The 20,484-nt window shown below is 34.7% G+C and overlaps 1 protein-coding gene across 3 annotated transcripts in view; it reads right to left on the bottom strand.

The window, feature by feature from the left end:
• LOC135117428 (solute carrier family 7 member 14-like) overlaps positions 1-20,484 on the bottom strand; it is a 169,206-nt gene that overhangs the window by 10,956 nt on the left and 137,766 nt on the right. For all 3 annotated transcript variants that reach the window (XM_064036695.1, XM_064036705.1, XM_064036700.1), the window contains exons 12-13: positions 10,789-10,943; positions 283-347 (exon numbers count right to left, since the gene is read on the bottom strand). In XM_064036695.1, coding sequence (XP_063892765.1) covers positions 283-347; positions 10,789-10,943 — 220 coding nt within the window. The remainder of the gene's footprint in view (positions 1-282; positions 348-10,788; positions 10,944-20,484) is intronic.

The following is a 20,484-nucleotide window of genomic DNA, read 5'->3' as shown; positions in this document are numbered from 1 at the left end:
TCCTTCACTGATAGCAAATTATGATTTATACCAGATTTTTTTAATTGTAATGTTACATGTACTTAATTTACTGCATGTTAAATGGTTTGACTTGTCGTTTGTGATGTCATAATTCGTGCAATTATCAGTGAAGGAGCACTGCGAGCAATAATTTCCCCTAAGCCAGCGCATAGCCTACATCTAAACATATTTATTTATACATATAATATAATAGAATATTTCTAAATCGGCCGGCCTTTCGCTTATAGCATTTTCGCAAGAAATTCGCTTTGTGCATGTTACCTTCTGGTGACTCGGCGAACCATGACGCGTTGGCTTGGTGGCATAATGTGGGTCGAAGCATGTGCCTGAAAAGAAAACATAGGTTTAGCTTTGGATAAAATATAAAATAAGAAATGGAAGTTATGTTGTAGGTTGCAAAAAAATATGTAATGGAGGTTGTAAGGGAGGTTGTAAGGTACGGAACCTTACACAAAGAAAAAACTTTCGAAGATCGTTTAGTTCTCATGCGCTAAGTATCAACGTAAGTTGGGTTAAAAAAGTATGAGTAGTTGAGTGTTGTTTTGGGTAGTTTAAATAAAATATTACGTAAAAAAGTGCCCATCACTTTTCACCTTCTTTTGTTTTTATCTGAAACTTATTTCAATTTATTTATTTAACTTATCATTTCATTTCAAAACATAATAAAACGTTCAAAATTATTAGAAGTAACCATCAATTTTATTGCCTGCAATATTTTACCTTAACGCTGAAAACATGACTTATCTCAAAGAAAACATGATTGAGTGCGGATCAAACAATTTACGTATACCCACATTATTGTGTTTACATTACCTACATATACGTTACGTTTACGAACCTGTTAAATATATTAAAATATACGCTGTTCTATTGTTTATCATAATCGAGGGTTCAAGTAGGGAATAATAAAAACAAGAAGGTGCTTTTATAAAGTTTGACCCAACTGTTTGCTGTGTTTTTTATGTGTTTTGAGAGTGACTTTCGTAGAAATAACAATTTCATACTGTATTAAGAACTTTTATCAAAAGTATCTCAGTTATTATTGTAAACCTATAGGCACTGTTACATCACTCCTAGATATTTCTAAAAGTACTGAATATTATTTATGAAGAAGACGCTGGATGCAGGTCGCTTCCAAAAGGTATTTGTGGAGATCTAAGTGGGAGGCCTATGTTCAGCAGTGCACGTCCTATGGCTGAGATGATGATGATTATTTATGATACGTAATTAAAACTATTCCCAGTTTGTAAAACTGTTACGTTATTTTTAAATTTGAAATTAATAAAGGTTATTTTATAACCCTTAACAACCTACCACAATTTACTAGTACTATCTCTTTATACTCCCCATGAGGTAAACATACCATCAACCAGGCATAAATTCAGCCCATACAAAAGGCATTTCATTCCATTGTCACAAAGTAAAACCAATATCCTGGCCACTACTACCTTCAAAGCGACCATATTTATTTAACATTACAAACATTCACTGGACCTTATTACGTCCAAAATCAATGTTCGAAACGAACTCAAAGGGTTGGCTTCCATAAATTTGCCTTTATCCGCGCTCGCAACAAAGGTATGTCAACACAGTGCACCTGTCTGTTTGTATTGCACTGGTACATATATTTGTTTAGTGCGTATATGAGCCTGTTTACTGCAAACCTTTACGGGACATTTCATTGTTCAGGCTATTTAACCGAGGTATTTCGCAATAAACTGCACTCAGCAATGGATGACAAAATCTCTTTGAGGGTGAATTCAATTCGTGGACTGGACACCCACCCCTTTTGAAAATGTACGGCCAATTTACGCGTGGACTATTTTATCATTTTTTTTTGCAAAGGTCAAAGGAACGCTACAGTAAGTAAAGAAATCAATTTCGCCAATAATTTCTGGAATATTTAACATTGATAAAGAATCGAACGAAAAATATGAAATCTTTTATCTTCATTATTTCGAGAGAAAGGTCACTGGAGTTCAATTTTCAACTTTATTTCGTCTTCCTAAAGGTCATTTTTGGATTGACATTATTAAGGCCGCTAACAGTTGTCGGTTTACGTAATCCGATTACAAGTAACAAAGGGAGGAAAATTATGAAATTCTAAAATAGAATTTGGCAAACGCAAAATTATCTCAATACAGGTAAATAAGGGCCGAGCTTAATTTCAACCACTTATACTGAATTTCCTGTTTCTCAAAATGTGTTTTAATGATGGTGAAAGATAATGGTGTTTTCAGGCATACTGATACCAGATGATAAGAAAATTTTGGTTACCAAAGTACAGCAAATAACAAGAAAAAAGTCTAAAATACCTAATCTGCCTTGAGCAAGTGATTAGCAAGAAAAAAATTTAAGGATTCCCAGGAATTAATCGTTACAATAGGTATAGGTTAAATGTTGCTAAAAGGTAAGATTAGAGAATTAGTTATTTCTGCCAAAGTCTTTTAAGTAGAAATTAAATCGAAATATTATTTTAGCATTTTGAGGTTTTTTATCTAAAACAGCTATACCATCGAATTCTTAATTTAATTACAGCATATTAATATTAATACCACATTCTATACATAGTGAAACCCGCCTAGTTCCTCAGTCCTACTTTACTATATATCATCAGTCTTCGGCCAAATGGTTGGGTTAGCCATAATTTAGGCGACGACCAATTTCATTAATCACTCAAGCCGTGGTTCTCGGGTAATTAAGTCTTTATTAATACGGACTGCTTTGGAATGCTTGGTTATAGTCTTTAGAATAATAATAAATTTTAGGTTTCGTAATCTTTACGAATACAATTTTAAAGATAACTTGATAATTAATATCTATGTACTTCTCGTTTTTTTTAAAGTATGGCTTAACTCAAGTAGAAAGTAAAATTATCGATCACTAATACTATGAACGCAAAAGTAACACTGTATGTGGTGCTTTCACGCCAAAACTACTGAAGCGATTGAAATTAAATTCGATACACAGAAAGCCTAAAAGACGATGTAGGCTACTTTTTGTCCGTGTGCGTAAATGACTTCTCTCGGAACGCGAATAGATCCACGGGCAATAGGTACTACATAGCATGGCCAAGAACTTTTATAGTTTTATAGCTGTAAAAGTATTTTCATCTTAGTAATCAGTATACCTAGCTATTTTCTTACCACACTCCATCAATGTACAATAAATGCGAGTTAAACAGAGGTATATTAATTAACTACATTCATCATCATCATCATCTCAGCCATAGGACGTCCACTGCTGAACAAAGGCCTCCCCCTTAGATCTCCACAGATACCTGTTGGAGACGACCTGCATCCAGCGTCTTCCGCCGACCTTTATAAGGTCGTCTGGAATATTAACTACATTACGAGAACTAATTAGAAACGCAGCAACTCTCGCATGTCAACTACTAATCAACGAGGATGCAAGTACCTTTTAGTTCCTAAAACAATAACTAAGTATATACCTATTTGCTTGTTTTATTTCAAAGGGTGGGATAGCATAAGTTTCTAAAGGGGGTGTGAAGCAATATTACTAAGTGGGAGAAGATAAATGACTGCGCAGCTATCGACTATTTCTCAATGGACTTCATATTCGCTTGGTAATTAATATTTTAGTATTATTTGAAGTATTCTTCTTCAATTTTGCACCTTTCTTTAAATTTTGTAATGGTAATAGTACCTTATCTATCTATCTTCTATCTATATAAATAAAAATGAATTGTTGTTCGTTAGTCTGATTAAAACTCGACAACGGCTGAGCCGATTGAGCTGATTTTGGTTTTAAAATGTTTGTAGAGGTCCAGGGAAGGTTTGAACGATACGAAGTTCGCGTGATCCGCTAGTTTATAATATAACCCGTATTATTTAAGACAGGTTTTAGTTTTACGTGCTTGTAAGTACTCAGTTTCACCCGATTAGGAAAAGGCTAGGCACATGATATCTGTCATAGCCATATCGTAGATTTTTCTTATTGAAATCTTTGCATCTGTCAATAGGGTGCTTGACCGGGGACGAGAATACAATAGGTTAAGGTTATTAAATTATTTAGAGATCCAGACAACTTATTTCATGAAATCACTAGCCATTTCATTTCAAAACTTCTAGGCTAAGAATGTGGTAAATATTGCTGTGAATTCTATTATCACAAAATTCCCTATATTAACGAAGAGCGAGAGGAAAATCAGCCTTATTGTTCCAGAACGTACAAATGCGGATTTTTCGCTTTTGTACAAGGTTTGGCTTTCTCAAAGGATCATTCATGCAGTATTATAGCATATAGCAGTACCTATGGAAACCATTGACAACTACAGATTCAAAGGATGACCCGTGAAACAACGCGACATCTTTTTTGTATCTCGGAAAGTGAAAATCGAGCAGGAATTTCGCTCGTGTGAAAGACCTTTTGGAGTGGGAGAAAACATTTTGACCGACGGTAAATATTAATCAGGGCAGTAGTAGGGTTCGATTCCTGATTAGGTAACCAATGTAACTTTTCGAAGTTTGTATGTACTTTCTAAGTATATCTTAGACAACATTGGCTGTGTTTCGGATGGCACGATAATCTGTAGGTTTCGGCTGTCATTTGAACATCTTCAGTAGTCGTTACGGGTCGTTAGCCCAGAAGAATTACGTAGGCTAGTGTATGGACGGCCTAATATAGTACATAGCTATAGGTACATGTGCTAGTTCACTAATATACGCTTAATTAATGCAATATGATTGTAGGAACAATATCCGTAGTATATTGGAGTAGTATTGGATAGGAAATAAGCTGGCTTACTGCAAATGGAAACACTCAGCTATATGTGTGTAAGTAATAGGGGTTTATAATTACACGTAGTCTGATTGCATGGTATATATATGTAGGTAAAGCTGGTAGGTATTTAGTAGGAAAACTTTTCTGTGTATATTTAAAAAAAGTATCCATATCATGTACCAAAAATAACTAGTTTTTTGTTGTTGTTGTTGTTATTTTTGTCAAATTATATTGTTGTCCAATCCATTGGACGCGAGGACTGAAGAGGTCAAATAGGCAGTCACTCCTTGTAAAGCGCTGGTACTCAGCTGCATCTGGTTTGACTGGAAGCCGACCCAAACAAACATTGGGGAAAAGGCTAGGCAGATGATATTTAGACATTAAAATACCACCTTTTTTAAACGTAGTACTAATGCCTAAGCCAACACACAGCCCTACAGATAACTTTATACTTACATAGCTATGTATATTATCTCAGTAAGCTTATCGAAATCTTTTAACGAAAGAATGTTCGGAACAACAAAGTTTTCTATCCTATCGTCTTAGAAGTATCTGCAATGAATTTTAAACTTCAGCTAAACTCTTCCGGGAACGCTTTAAAAGCTATTTAAGTGATTTGAAAGAAAAATGCAATGCTATTATAAAAGTTTAACTAGTGCATCACACATGTGAGATGGAAATCGTAACTAATATGACAGAAAATAGTGAATTGGACTATTGTGAAAGTAACCCTGGCTGTCAGGTCTTATCAGGCTAAAACCAATCCTACTTAATATTATAAACGTGAAAGTTTGTGAGAATGTATGGATGTATGTTTGTTATTCTTTCACGCAAAAACGGCTGCACCGATTTGGTTGAAATTTTTGATGTAGATAAGTGATACCCTGGATTAACACATAGGCTACTTTTTATCAACACACCATGCGGGCAAAGCCGCGAGCGGAAGCTAGTTTATAATACAATTGGTAAGCATTTTTATCTACTCGTTATGCTTTCATTGTTGTTAATTGGTAAGGCAAACTTTTAGCGTAATATTATAGAGGTAAAGTATCATAAACTAGCATGCGCCAGCGACTTTTCTCGTGTCTTGCGAGAATTACTTTGACCACCCTATGTCTTTACTCAGGCCCTAAAATTTGTGCAGGTGCCAAACATTTTAATTGATTTAGTAGTTTCGACATGAGTGCCAGACAGGAAGAATTATTTGCGTTTAATATTAACCACGATAGCACTGGCTTAACAAAATACTTGCCTATATAAAGGTCGTCGGTAAAAGCTCATGAAGTTCAAAGGTGATGCGTGGGCGTCAGTCTGTGTCCCACACATTTAGGGGAAACACACTTAAACATGCACCTCTATAGGAAAGGGTTAAAATCTATTTTCATGTAAGTTTGTTCGATATTTCCACGAAGTTTATTTAGAGCATTTTTTAAGGTATTAAAACCACTATGTGAGTTCCGCTTTTTTTTCTTTTTTAGGTACATAACATTACAAATGATTAAAGTAGAAAGTTACTTCAATCTTGCATAAACTCGGGACATTTTAAACTTCTCTTTTCAGTTTTTGGTTCAACAGTATCATGACTATAGAGGTTTACTTAGGTATACAGACGATATATCATCCTCATCCTCCTAGCTTTTTTCCTAACTATGTTGGGTTCGGCTTCCATCCTAACTGGATTCAGCTGAGTACCAGTGTTTTACAGGAAGCGACTACCTATCTGACCTCCTCAACCCATTTACCAGGACAACCCAATACCCCTTAAGACTAGTTGTCAGACTTACTGGCTTCTAACTACTACTAATGATTACCAAGGATGTTAAATGACACCCGAAACCATCTTTAATTTCTTTGAACTAAAGATAATATAAAAAATACAGTACAAAAAATGCAATAAAACCGATCATTTGAGACATACAGACAACAAGACGGCTACAGCAATGTGGACGTTTAAGTGAAATAAAACTCGTTATCGACAACATAAAGTGATATTACGCTTTGTAATGTAACTGCTTTAGATTCCATTTGTCTGTTATTAAATAGAAGGAGCTATGTGTTAGATTGTCGCTTGTTCCAATATACGTATGGACGTGTTGCAATTGGAATGCTGATAGATGAGAAAAGCTGATGAGTGGGGTAAAGAAAAGAAAGGAATTTATTTGTTAGATAAAAGTACTTATTAAATAAACATATGTATATTTGGTAATTGGGTAAATAAAAATGTAATAATCATGTTTAATTGATCTTATTTTAGTACAGAATTATTTTGTCCTAATATGCCCAATATTTTTGGTAGAACATTATAAGCTCTTTTTAACGGTATTTACGGTATTTACGAAAAGGAGAAGTCCCCATTTCTTTTCGTACGTTTTTTTATTGTTGCTAAATGATTCCTAGAGCGATTTAGTTGGTATTCTAGAGATACCGACTTACCTACAGAGCTCCGTAAAAGTTTTTTTTCAGTATTTTTTTCCAATAAATTTGCCAACTATAATATATTCGATCATAAAGTGAAATTGATGGGTCAATTGGCCAGCAACGCGGTGCAGATATAAATAATATTCATGTGCAGTGAATAATAAAATTTTGCAAGCGCCATTTTATGGGCCAAATTTTATCATCGAAAGGATATTGGAACAATTATTTTTATAGGCGTTTTTTTAAATTATTTAAAAAATAAAATAAAAGAAATTGCTACTGTTACGGGTAAATTCTAATACACTTTTAAGCACTTTTGATTAAAATAATACGCCTGGTCCAGCCGAGTGTAACACGCAATGCAAGACTAATTTAGCGTACCCAGTGCAGACTCTACAGTTGGCCTCATGGTAAAAACAAATACTTTTTAAAGAAAATTGTGAATTCAATCATATTTAGTCGGTCTGATACCGTCTAAATACTCGAGCGTCACAATACGCGTTCTACCATTCATTTCCATATTGTTTTATAAGCCCGACCAAACTGTTAGCCAACTAAAAATTTTCTCTAGTGCTCTAGTGTCAAAGAGTGTACGGTACAAGAACTCAGTGCCAATCAAGTCTAAAAAGGCCGCTTTCAAAAGGTAGGACCCCTTTGTGTTTGCAATAAAACCTACTACCAATGGATTTTGGCGAACCAAGCGTCACGGGTAACGCTTGTAGTGCCTTACACATGTAGATTCCGTATTCAGATGGAGAACAAAATGACTAGCAGATATGAAATAAAGCAAAATGTCCTAAGAAAGCAGCGTGCCAAGAAACGAGTGCTACACCCTACAACTATGCTACACGCCAGCTATGAAATCCGCCTATTATTTTTAAAACAATACACTTTTAAATTAAGAACGGGCTACTACTTTCAAAACAAAGTCACCAAATTAAGACCAATCTTTGACAGATTGGTTTTGATTTAACATGGAATCGGAACGCCTCGTTAGTTACTGTAACTGATCACGCCAATAGTCCGTTACTTGACCTACAAAGAGGCCTGACCTACCTACCTTATGGCATCTCCGCAATCTTTCCTTTCTCCGTGGCACATTACACTTTAATCGTTTCACCCGGCTTTAAATTCCGAACCTCATTGAAAGATTGGATCATGTTCGCACGTGCCATTAAACAAAAGAAAAACTAGAATTTTCTTCCACATTTATCAGCTCCTTGAGCTATTTTCCGAGAAAATGAGAAAAATAGTTGAACAACGCGGTAATTCCGACTCCTAGCGTCGTTGCGATCATTTCTTTTCTTGTAAACTCGCGATAGAAAGTCATAAGAGTATTTATTGCTAAAGTGTTCTAACATTTATTTTCTATCTCTTTGTTTTTAGTATTTTCAATTCTTTAAGAAATTTTATTGGTTAACATTTTAATTTTTGAAGTAGGCATATGAAACCCGTGGTTAAAAGGCTAAAAATTATTTTGCCTTTTACATGAAAAATATAAAACTTTTATGTTTTATATAAAAACTGATACATATATTAGGTTTAGTATTACATGCAAACAAATATCGTCAAAAATCATGTCAGTTACCCCACTTTCAACATAAAAACATGAAAAATTACTCAATATTTTCTTTCGAAAGGCACACAAAGCTCGTCAAAGGCGTCAAAAGTACCTGCACTTTATAGCTTGCCTTGCAAAATGTTAACAGTCAGTTTATTTAGTCATTTTGTCACGGTGTTCCCTGTCCGTCCGCTGTCTGTGACACAATTTGCATGAAAATAGGGCTCGCTGTTCGAATGATCTAAGTGCTATAGGTACGATAATGTCGTTAGTTTTACTGCTGGAAGTGTAATAGGAAAAATGATTGATTTAGTACATTTCGTAGCTTGATTTAGTAGATTTCGTTGTTTTGTCAGTACTTTCATTTGCAGTGATAATGGTGTCTATTCTATTAAACTTTTGTTTATAAATATTTTTAAACTTAGAACTAAGAGTGATAATGAAAATTTCAGTTGGCCGACAGATCGTTCGGACTCTTACATCAGTATAGAGGTGAATTAAAGTGGGCAAATTACAATGATTTGGAATTTTCTCGGTATAAGAGGCACTTAAAACTGACGTTTGACTTGACGCATTTGTATAAAAAAAATACATACGGCGGGCGTCGGTCGACTGTTTATTTTCCATTGTGCGAGAGTGCTAAGTATTCTTTTTAATTTTCTTTTTAATTTCAGTTTCTATTACATTTTTTAAATAAGTATAAGAAATATTAATTAACTTGTTTTTGAAATGTTGCTAACTTTGCAGCGCAACAAACTACTGAAGCTTTAATTTATCTGCCGTCTGGTTAATTACTAGAAAATTTCTAGAACCTAGACAACTTCAAGTGCAGCTGAGAAAAACTTCTTCCAGTAATATTAATATTGCAAGAAACGCTACTTTGATTTTCAGGGTAACTCCTTTTTCTATTAGCAGTTTCAAGGAAAATACGTAACCATGTTAAGCTTAGAAGAGCATATTAGGTTTTAAACGTGGAATAACTTTGGATGCCATATACGTAACTGCATTATCACATTTATAGTCTTATAGTATTTAAACTACCATATTATTGAACTTTTTTTCTCGAGTTGACAATTATTCGATGATTAATCTGATACCCTGCACATTCCCGCTGCGGGTGCAGTAGGTGGGAGAGTCAGACTTTTACTGACTGAAACCCATCTTTGTTCCTTCTGACCCTTTGAGTACCAGGGCTACGATCCTATGGTAGCTTAGTTAGTTTGTGTTTCTAATTTTGTAACAGTACATAATATAAGTTGGTTGGCAAAAACTTTTCAATAAATAAACAAAAATATGTTTTAAGTGCTTCAGAAAGACCTGACCATTATTGCTAAGTATTTTGAAAGAAAGAAAAACTAAGCAAAGTTCTTTTTTGTTTGCGGTGTTTTTATCTTGCGGAAGGAGATCTGAATTAATAAGTAGACTCAGAGCTTTCAGGCGATTGTGGGCTAAGTATGTTGTTTTTAAGTTCTTTATGGTTAATTTATCTATTTTCTATGGCGATATATAAATCCAATAATGAAGAATGAGACGTTTACAATTTCTGCTGCTCCATCTCTGTCTATAATTTATTCTAGGTATACAATATTGACTGTTTCAGACGGTTTCACCTGTGTCATGAAACTGCTTACAGCGCCAGGATAAAATATAGCCTATGTCACCCGGAGATACTGTAGCTACGGTAGCTACCCAACAGGGTATTTTGAAAAAAAAAACACTGCCGGGAAGGTAGACTATCCCCGAGTGACATACGCTATGTTTTGTCCAGATATGGGAAGAAGATCACGAGGATGAAACCGCGAGAAACAGGTAGTATCACAAGTAGGTATAAGAGCGCACGCACACTAGAAAGATTTAGTCGGCCGATAGTTGATTTTTGCTCTTTAATCAGTATAAAAATGAATGGATGTATACACGTAACAGCGATTAGGTACTTATTCGGTATCAATCCGACTAAAAACTGATTGAAAAAAAAAATGTTGTACCTACTAAGGGCCAACTAAATAGTTTGCAATGTGCGCACTCTAAGTATAGATAATACTCACGGTGAAAGTAGTCTCCCTATTAGCACTAGCAGTGCCCTCAGGGTCGACAGGAGTTCGGAGACTTTGCGGCAGCAGCTCGATCAGGTTCGTGGAGTGAGGCTGGTAACGCAGCACCAGCACACAGGTGGAGACCAGGGTGTACGCCAGGAGAGTACCTGAGGAAGAAGGGGAGAAATTTTAGTACAGTCAACTTCAGGTCAGTGGTAACAGTTTTATAGGAAAATCGTACTTATTACTATTGAGTTAAGGTGCATGACAGTTACCACTGATGTGCGGTCTACCGTACATGTCAAGTTATATAGGAAGAGCTTGTAGCTAAGTCAAGGCCAAGTGCAGATCGATCGGTCATAAAGTTAAGCAACGCTTGGCGCGGTTGTTACGTGGGTGGGTGACGATCTTGTCATGACGAATACTTATTTGCGTCTTTCGGAAGGCACGATAAAATGGTGGATCACTACTGTCATTTGAACATCTTGGGCACTAGTTACTGGTAATCAGTCAGAAATTATGGCAACCAGCCTTTACCAAGGGGTATTGGGTTGAGTAGTTCAGATAGGCAGTTGCTCCTTGTAAAAAATGGTGCTCAGCTGTACCTAATTAGACTGAAATCTGTTAACAAAAGTTGGTAAAAAGGCCAGGCTAATAATGTCCAATTGGAAAGAAATTGTATCGTATTATTACACATAGGTATATTGCTTGGATTCAACTTACTAAACCAATTAGTTTAAGTCTTTTAACATTACAAATATTATAAAACATTAAATTAAAAAAAACCTTTTGACTAGAACAAAGCGAAAATACAAAGCAAGTAACTTCAGTAATAACTAAAATATCAGAATACAATATTAATTTTAACTATTAAAATCTCAAATTAATAATAAAAGGAGATCATAATAATTGTAGTTTTCAGTTAACTACGTTTAATTACTTTAATGAGTTGAGAACGCTTTTATATGAAAATCCTTTGTCACTGCAACGAATTAACAGAATACAAAAAGCTTAGAGAACTGAAATGCAGGGATATGCATTAAATTAATCTTTACTGAAACATTCTAGAAATATTATTCTCTTTGTTAACATTATTTTTCTCTTTATGCAACTGATTTTATTAGTTATTTGCTTTTGAGTAATACATCTAGTTACTTTAGTATCTTTACTACGAACATTACTTAACTTTAATAATATTTAATATTTAAAAGCATATGCTTCGCAATTTACGTAATTTCAATGTAAAGGGCTTATTACACTTTACTAAATTCAGACAAATGTAATCGCATTTAGGAAGGTAGGTTTCTAAATTTAGGAAAAAGTGAGACTACTGACTCACTAAATCATTTAAAAACCTAATTAGACAAACCTATTTAGGCTACTAGTAAAGTGTAAAAAGCCCTTTAGAATAAAGATTGAGCAGTCCTTAAAACTAAATGGCATTGATATATTCGGCTGATAATCTGTTTGTCGTGCTTTGACTCAAAAATTAATAAACCGATTTCGATGTTTTATAAACATATAAATTATAGTCTAGAGTCTGAGAAAGGACTACTGGCTTACTTTTCTGGCTACTTTTATCCAAGACCAAGAAGTTGTTCCTCGGGCCACGACTGCTGGTAAAGGATATAATTTTAAATATACCGTATACCATTTTACGAGCTTTTCTAAACATGTAATGTATGTTAACGTATTTATCCATCAGCTTCAGGTAAATCCGATTAAAACATGAAAGGGTAAAAAATATTTTTTCACGAAAATACCTTCACGTTCGTAATATTTTGCCAAATGGATGTTTGAACAGAAAATGAATTTTATAACTATCTTTCTGTTACCGTTGATTGGTTTCCATAAAACCTATTAGGTTTAAGCCAATACCAGTTTTTACAGAGGATTCCGAATATTTGCACTATAAAAATGTTTTTTACTAAAAGCTGGAAACTTGTTTGAAAAACTTAAAATAAATAAAAAAGTATTCAGTCTAGTTTATCTTTAAAAAACATGGATTCATAGGTTCGTCTGGATAGAGCAAATATAAGAATTAATTGACTTTTTGTTTGTACAAATATTATATTTACTTTCAATTTCTGCTCAAAGAAGAACATAGTTTAAAAAATTGATGAATGTATGATTGGTAGCCTAGGGCGAATCGAGATAGATTGAAATACATAAAATATTTAACTAGAATTTTCTTTTGTAAGATAAATTACGATATATTGTAAAAACTATACAGAAATTCTGTAATAGTCTCAAAATAAAGCTTTAAAATATTAGGTGCGGTAGACAGCACATCAGTGGTAACTGTCATTCACCTTAACTCAATAGTAATAAGTACGATTTTCCTATAAAACTGTTACCACTGACCCGAAGTTGACTGTACAAATGGGACCCCAAATTATGCCATTAACTGTTTGTATGTCGCTAAACATAAAACAATAGAAAATCAATTGTGTCTCGCGTATATCTGCGCTCCGACGTACAACGGGTTGACAATGCCATAATTATAAGACTATAATGAACTCAAAACCTGTTGATGCACGTGTAATATAATAATATAAGAAAATCTGCTTCATTTACCAACAAAATGTTCAAGCAAAAATATAAAATAAAAAGAGAAAATATATTTTTCCTTACTATCTTGAAATATTTTTAATGGCCTGAGAGTAGCTGGTTACGTCGTAAAATATTCTCTTTAAAGTAAATATTTTTCAAGCAAGTTCACTATTTCAGCATTTTATAGTTACTTATTTAATACGTTCTAGAAGATTATGACTTTTACGATCCTGAGTAATCTTATATATTATATATAGATAGGTAAAAGAAAGTCGTGTTAGTTACACATTTTATAACTCAAGAATGGCTGAATCGTGTAAGCTGAAAATTATAGGGGAGATAGCTTAGACCCTAGAGAACAGGAAAGTTTTTGACATCTGGGACGCGGGTAAAAAATAGTGCAGTAGTTTTTGAGTTTACCCATTCATCATCATCATCAGCCTATCGCAGTCCACTGCTGGACATAGGCCTCTCCAAGTGCACGCCACTGAGATCGATTTTAGGCTTCTACCCATTCTCTTACCCATTAAAAAAAAAACGAAATGTTTTTTCCTTCTTTATAAACCTAAATTAATTTATTTACTCGGTTATTAAAGGTAGTTTTCTCGTAACATAATATAATAAAGAAAGTGGAGGAGCTTTTAATGAATCAGGTGTCAGAATCAAGTGCTTGTGTTTATGAAACTTTTCATTTTGCGTTGAATTTTCTAGTCTTCTCAGTAAATTGCGATTTTAAATTGTTTATTGCTTGAAACTGTAAACATGTAATTAAAAACCGGTATTTTGAAATTGTGTAAAATAGTGCATCTTGCTTTATGTTTGTCTTTTTTTTTTGTGCGGGAAATAACAATATTGTTTTTGCTTTATTTATAGATTAATTTTATTATTACATAGGTAAAGTTAGTGAGGTTGTACTACTAGTAACATCTGGATCTACAAAATTGATTTTGCAATTTCTTTTACGAATAGAAAACTACATTATTTGTAGGTATCATAATGTTTTAGTTTTGAGACCAGTATGAAAAGGAATTCCTTTAAGACTCGTAAAAACAAAACTGCTAGATTTTAAGAAAATATTGTTCTCTTTATTAAAGTTATAGATATAAATATGTATGTTAGTTAAGATATAAACCGCCTCGAGCAGTCGCGCGCTCGCGTAGTTACAAGCACTGTGGCTTTACTCGTTTGTGTGTATTCTAGCGTAATTACTAAGGTTATTATCAAGTATTTTGTAATATTGGCTTAGTTAAATTATTCATTAGAATTATGCTAGATACGTTGAGGGAACGTTACAGTTAAGTTCTAGTTAACTTTAGTTTATAGATCACGTCTTATCATGATTCTGGTAGTTTTATCCAGGTGAGCGAAGTAGTTTCGAGGGAACGCGGTCAAAAACGCTGATAGAAGCTAGTAATTACGTAAATATATTCAGTATTGCATAACACCAATATTTACATTTCAATTATTTTTCACTTTTACAGCCGATTTTCCAATCATCAGTTAAGTTCTGCCCTAGTAATAAATGTGTTCTTTTGACATATTTTCTAAACAAAAAGATGTCAAAACTTCAAACATATTCTTCAGATAAAGGTTATCTCGCGATTGTAAAACCGTCCCTTCATGTATATTCTTAACCAAACACTTAAAATCCCCTTACACATACATACGCACAATTTCCCTCCTATACTTATAACTGCTATGTAGGTATGTATTTATATCTCAGTAGACATTTCGCCTCGGTTTCGGCTCGAAGAAGGTACGGTACACGGAGGAAGGAAATATAGCGGAGATGCCATAAGGAAGGTAGGAGGACCCTACTTGTAGGTCAAGTAACGTACGGTAGCGTGATCAGTTGTTAGAATGAATGAGGCGTTCGGGTTCCTTGTCAAATCAATACCAATCTGTTAAAGATTGGTCGTGGTTGATTGGTTATTTTATTTAGAAAACTAGCCGTTTTTCTGTTGTTTCACCCACGACCCAAGGGAACTACTGCCCGTAACGAAATCAAAAATAGCCTTTGTTACTCAGGAAAAGTGTAGATTTCCAATCGTGAAAGAAGTTTTATATTTGGTCCAGAAGTATTTGAGTTTGTCTGTTACAAACATAACTAACTAAGAAGCAAAAATATTTTTTTCCTCTTTACAATATTAGTGTAGATAGATAGTATAGATTATGGGTTGGTTCCACAGAAGATGTCTATGGGCCAGGCCACAACAGTGCGTTGCGGCGTCGCATCGCAAAAACAACATTGCACAGCTATGCGATTAATATGATATGCGTCGTTGATTTTTGCGATGCGACGCCGCAACGCACTGTTGTGGCCTGGCCCTAAGGGCGGAGCTAGTAACGTTCCTAGTTTCAAACACCCACATTTTAGCGCGTTACTTTTTTAAAAGATTTTGCGTTATGACATCTCCGCTATTCATTTCGTTCTCCATGGTACGTTACTTTCGACCCCCGACAAAATAGGTCAAGGGAAGCCCGTAGCTGTACTTACGACAACATCCTGTATCTTACAGAACGTTGTTTGTGTGTATTGAGAATTCCCGGAATCCGGTGTATATTGCGAAATTTTTGGAAATGCATTCGGTAAAGAAATTGTTAGGGTTAGAATCAAGCATATTATTTTATACTAATACTATAGGTGATGGGGTTTGAGAGTGTGTATGTATATTTCTTAAATAATTCTTCATTGGAAAAAGGCTGAACGAATTTTAAATGAATCTGATCAGTACTGTAGCTGATACATCAAAATAACATAATACAGGTTTCTTTTTATCAGAGTGTAGGAGTAGTGGAAGCGTTAATCAACGACAATGACAGTTTTAATTCATTTGAATATCATGACAATACTCTTATTAATGTTAAGTTAATGCAGAAAGGCATTAAAATAAAACCAGCGATAGTTGTAAATAAAATAGAATAAGTAATGATAAAATGACTTTTCTTCGAAAAACTTAGTATAAAACAAAAGTAAAAGTAGTAAAAGCACTCTTTCTCTGTTGCAATATCAACCACTTTCAGAAAGGTGCTGAAAAATTTAATTCTCAAAGTACCTCTCTCGCAGCATCTTTGCGTAAAACGAGATGTCTCTTCCGTAACATAGCTGTTGTCTTTACTATTTTATACGTGACTCACTGTTTTATCTGGTTTCACTCGCTTTAAGTATGTTTTCAATGCATTTTCTGTTTTTCTAAAATAACATAAAAATATGCTTACATTTGTGGGAGTATAATACCCAAACGTACATAAAAATACAAACCTACGTTATTGCAAGTCGGTTAAGAAGGCGTAAGACAAACTAACTGTCTTTGGATTTGAATTCTAGAGAGAGGAATAGTAAAAGTATATACCCATACTTTTAATAATGGTGGGTTCACGTAATACAGACTTTAATATGAAGTCTGAGAGAAAATACGATGATAAGACATTTGTACAGACTTTTTATTATACAGGTGTATGCACTGATTTTTGCACAAACTCAATTCTATGAAAGTCTCAGTGAAATTGTTACTGTATGGACCCACCATAATGCCAAACTACTATCTCTCAATCAAAGAAAGATAGCTTATTGAAATCCACAGCAAGATAACAAGCGACTATCGACTATCGATTTATTTATATCCAGTAACGTAGGTACAACGGTCTTGAATTACAATGTAAACCTATCTGAAAAATTCCGCCATTATACTCCTGAACTTTTTAAGAGTGTTTGTTTTCTGAAAAGTTACGCGACGACAAAGTACTTTTTCATGTTACTTACTTAATTTCTTTATCGTTTCAGGGTGAACCAAATTGTTAGAAAACTGAAACCCTTATCCTGATTTTTGTCTTTATGTCTGACACGTAGATGTATGATTTTATTTAAAAACTACAAACTTTTAGTCGGCCATTATTTTTATTAGGTTTATAAATGAAAAAAAGGAGTGGCGGGCAGTGTGCTTTCAATGATCGGGTGGTTCAAAACCGTCGAAAAAGTTTGATTGGTTTCACGTTCACCTTCAATGTAAACTGTCAATCAAACATCAGGCCGACTATCGGCCGACAGTTTAGGCTGCAGTGTGTGCGGGCATTTACATCATCTGTCTAGCCTTTTCTTAACTATGTTGGGGTCGGCTTCCAGTCTAATGCAGCAGCATGCAGCTGAGTACCAGTGTTTTACAAGGAGCGACTGCCTATTTTACCTTAATCCACTTACCCGGGCAACCCATTACCACTTGGTAAGACTGGTGTCAGACTTACTGGCTGTGAGAAGCCAGTAAGTCTGACCCGTACCCGTACCCGTAACGGCTGCTAAAATATGTTATATTACAGCTGAGATCTACAGTTTAACGTGTCATCCGAAACACAGTCATTGGTGTCCAAGATTTACTCAGAAAGTATACACAACCTTTAAAAAAGTTGCATTGGTACTTGCCTGCCCCGGTACTTACAGTTACAAAAAAATTGTTGCGCTCATTTACAGCAGTTGCAAAAAGCTTGTAAAATATTGTCGCTTTCATGTCAAAGAGGTATTGAAGGTGTGAAATTATTGAGCTAGGTTACTGGGTCATGTTGGTAGGAAAACCATACAAAGAAAACTGTTTTCTACTAAAAGTTTCATGACGACTGTGTTCTAATTTTCCTTCTAAGTAAGAAACTCTTAATGTCTTAACCATGGACAAAAAAATTGCTAGCGGAGATTTCATAACGCAAAATCTCTTAATAAAGTAGTGCATGCACCAAAATGCTTGGAGGACGAGGAACATTACTATCTCTGCCCTTACATGCTATAGAACCCGGCCATTAATTTCAAAATAAAATCACCAACCAATTAAGACCAATCTTTGACAAATTTGTTTTCATTTGATAAGAAACCCAAACGTCTCGTTAATTCAAGTAACTGATCATGTCCACCGTACGTTACATGACCTACGAGAATGCGCCCGACCTACCTGCCTTATGGCATCTCCGCTATCTTTCCTTCCTCCTTGGTGTTGCGAGCTCTCACTTGACTATTCAAGACTTTACGACTAAAATACTCGGTCTAGTGAGTCACTGAATAATGAAATACAGGTGCGATTTATCTGACACGCGTAAATGCTTAAGAGCTTCTACACGGTGCAAACTTTTGGTCGGCCAACAATTTGTTCGGGCTCATTAATCAGTATGGAAGTAAATGGTAGTACACATATAACTTAATCGGGTATTTGCCGGTAGCAGACCGACTAAAAACTGATTTTCGAAATAGCTAGTTTATTTTGAAGAATATTGACATTCCAATGATATTTTTTTGCCGGCCTGAACCAGATTAGCTGATCATTGTAATGGGCCACTGTCATTCATCTCCAGACTGATTTATGAGCCTGAGCAAAATACCGACCGCTTAAAACTTTGAATTTTACCCTAAAGAAATGTTATTTTACTATACACGCATTGTCGACAAAAATACTCTTCCTATTGAGTCACTGAATAATAAAATATTTGTACGTTTTATCTCCCGCTTAGATGCTTTAAAAATGCTCGCACAATACTTGTCACTTTAATCCTAAAACAATTTCCTTCTTCCTTTTCCGCTGGCGATAAAAGTTCATGCGTATTCCTTTTGTGTAGGATATCATACTCGTGAATGTATTTGTTGAGATATGACGTTTAAGAGGACACTGCAAACTTTTAGTCGGCCGATAGTTTGTTTAGGCTTAAAAATCAGTATCAAGATGAATGGTAGGACGCATATCACAAAGATCTGGTATTTAGCCTGTATCAGACCGACTGAAAACTTTGATTGGAAAAGAGATTCTGTCCATGTAAAACGCTGGTACTTACACAGCATCACGCAAAAAAACTAAAAGCCGACGCTAACTTTCTAAAGGTAGAATTCCGAGGATAGCGGCTACGAAAGCCGCGCGCGGCCTACGGAATTCTACCTTAAACATGGGAAAAGGCTAGGCACATGATGAAAAAGATCTGATAGCGAACTGAGAGTTAACTGTGGGTCGCTTGTAATGGTAAAATTTGAACTGTTAAAGTCAGTGCTGACCAATCTACTTTGATCAAACGTGTCATTAATGAGTCATTCTCATATAGAGAAGGCACTCTTAATGAGAAGTAGCTTTCAGTTAGCTCAACAATTGGCTAAGTATATAACCAGAACTCTTAATCAAATACTAAAATAACTAAGATCTTGTTAGTCTAGCCTTTGTTTCATTTAAAAGACGTAACTACAAAAGCGAAGTAGCTCACCAAACTGTTTTCAAAGTTCGTAAATAATTTCCATGGTTCACGAAACCCGCTGTCGGTTGCTCTCCAAGTTTCTGGGCGTAAGATATTGTTGCCAGCTATAGGGCAAACGTTGTCCCAACTTGTTGCCGTTTATTCAATATTTAATTGTGTCAACTGTGTTTCAGTAGCATGGCAGAAGGGAAATTGGTGTCAGCTAGTGGCAACACTGGGATTGTGTTTCCTGAGCTAAAATATAATTTAGGAATACGTTTTCGTTATTTGCGCAAATGATTTGTTTTTATTTAGATTGCATTTTAGGTTAATATTTACATTAGTTAGGAAGCGAAATTAACCACTAAATATTATGCTAATAATTTTACTGTTTACTTTAAAATCATAATGTTTGGATGAGTTTTACAATACCTAGTGAAAACTTTGTTGGTTTTGTATTTATGCAGTTTGTATAGGTTTCGACAAAAATATTTGAAAATATGTAATTTACGATTGATAATAATATTTAAGTTTTATTATTTTTGTCTTTTAGCGAATACTGTAGATATAGAGTTATTATACAAGTATATTCCTTTTAAGAAAATAAAATGATCACTTCAGTTGTAAAAAAGTAGGTATAAGTTGCGCTATATAGGTTTACCGAAGAGGCCGAAAGATCTGTGAGTGATAGATACCAGACGACATTCTCCCGAAAGCCACGGAAGATAAATGTTCCCCAGAGAATGAAGTTTTGTTATTTATATATACATATTATAAGCTGGCTATATCTGAGCATTTTCTCGTCTAGATATTTCATGCCGCTACTGGTTTGCTCACTTCATGAATTGCATTATTATATTGCGTTAAAATATTTTCATTATGCGATCCCGTCAATAAATGTAGTTGACGAAATCGTGAAATATTATATTTAATGAAATAAGCCAATCTGTCCATACGTGCATA

The sequence above is a fragment of the Helicoverpa armigera genome, chromosome 1 (assembly GCF_030705265.1).
Source record: "Helicoverpa armigera isolate CAAS_96S chromosome 1, ASM3070526v1, whole genome shotgun sequence".
Lineage (NCBI taxonomy): Eukaryota > Metazoa > Arthropoda > Insecta > Lepidoptera > Noctuidae > Helicoverpa > Helicoverpa armigera.
The sequence above is the reverse complement of the archived record's forward strand: the minus strand, read 5'-3'. Positions and strand labels throughout refer to the sequence as shown.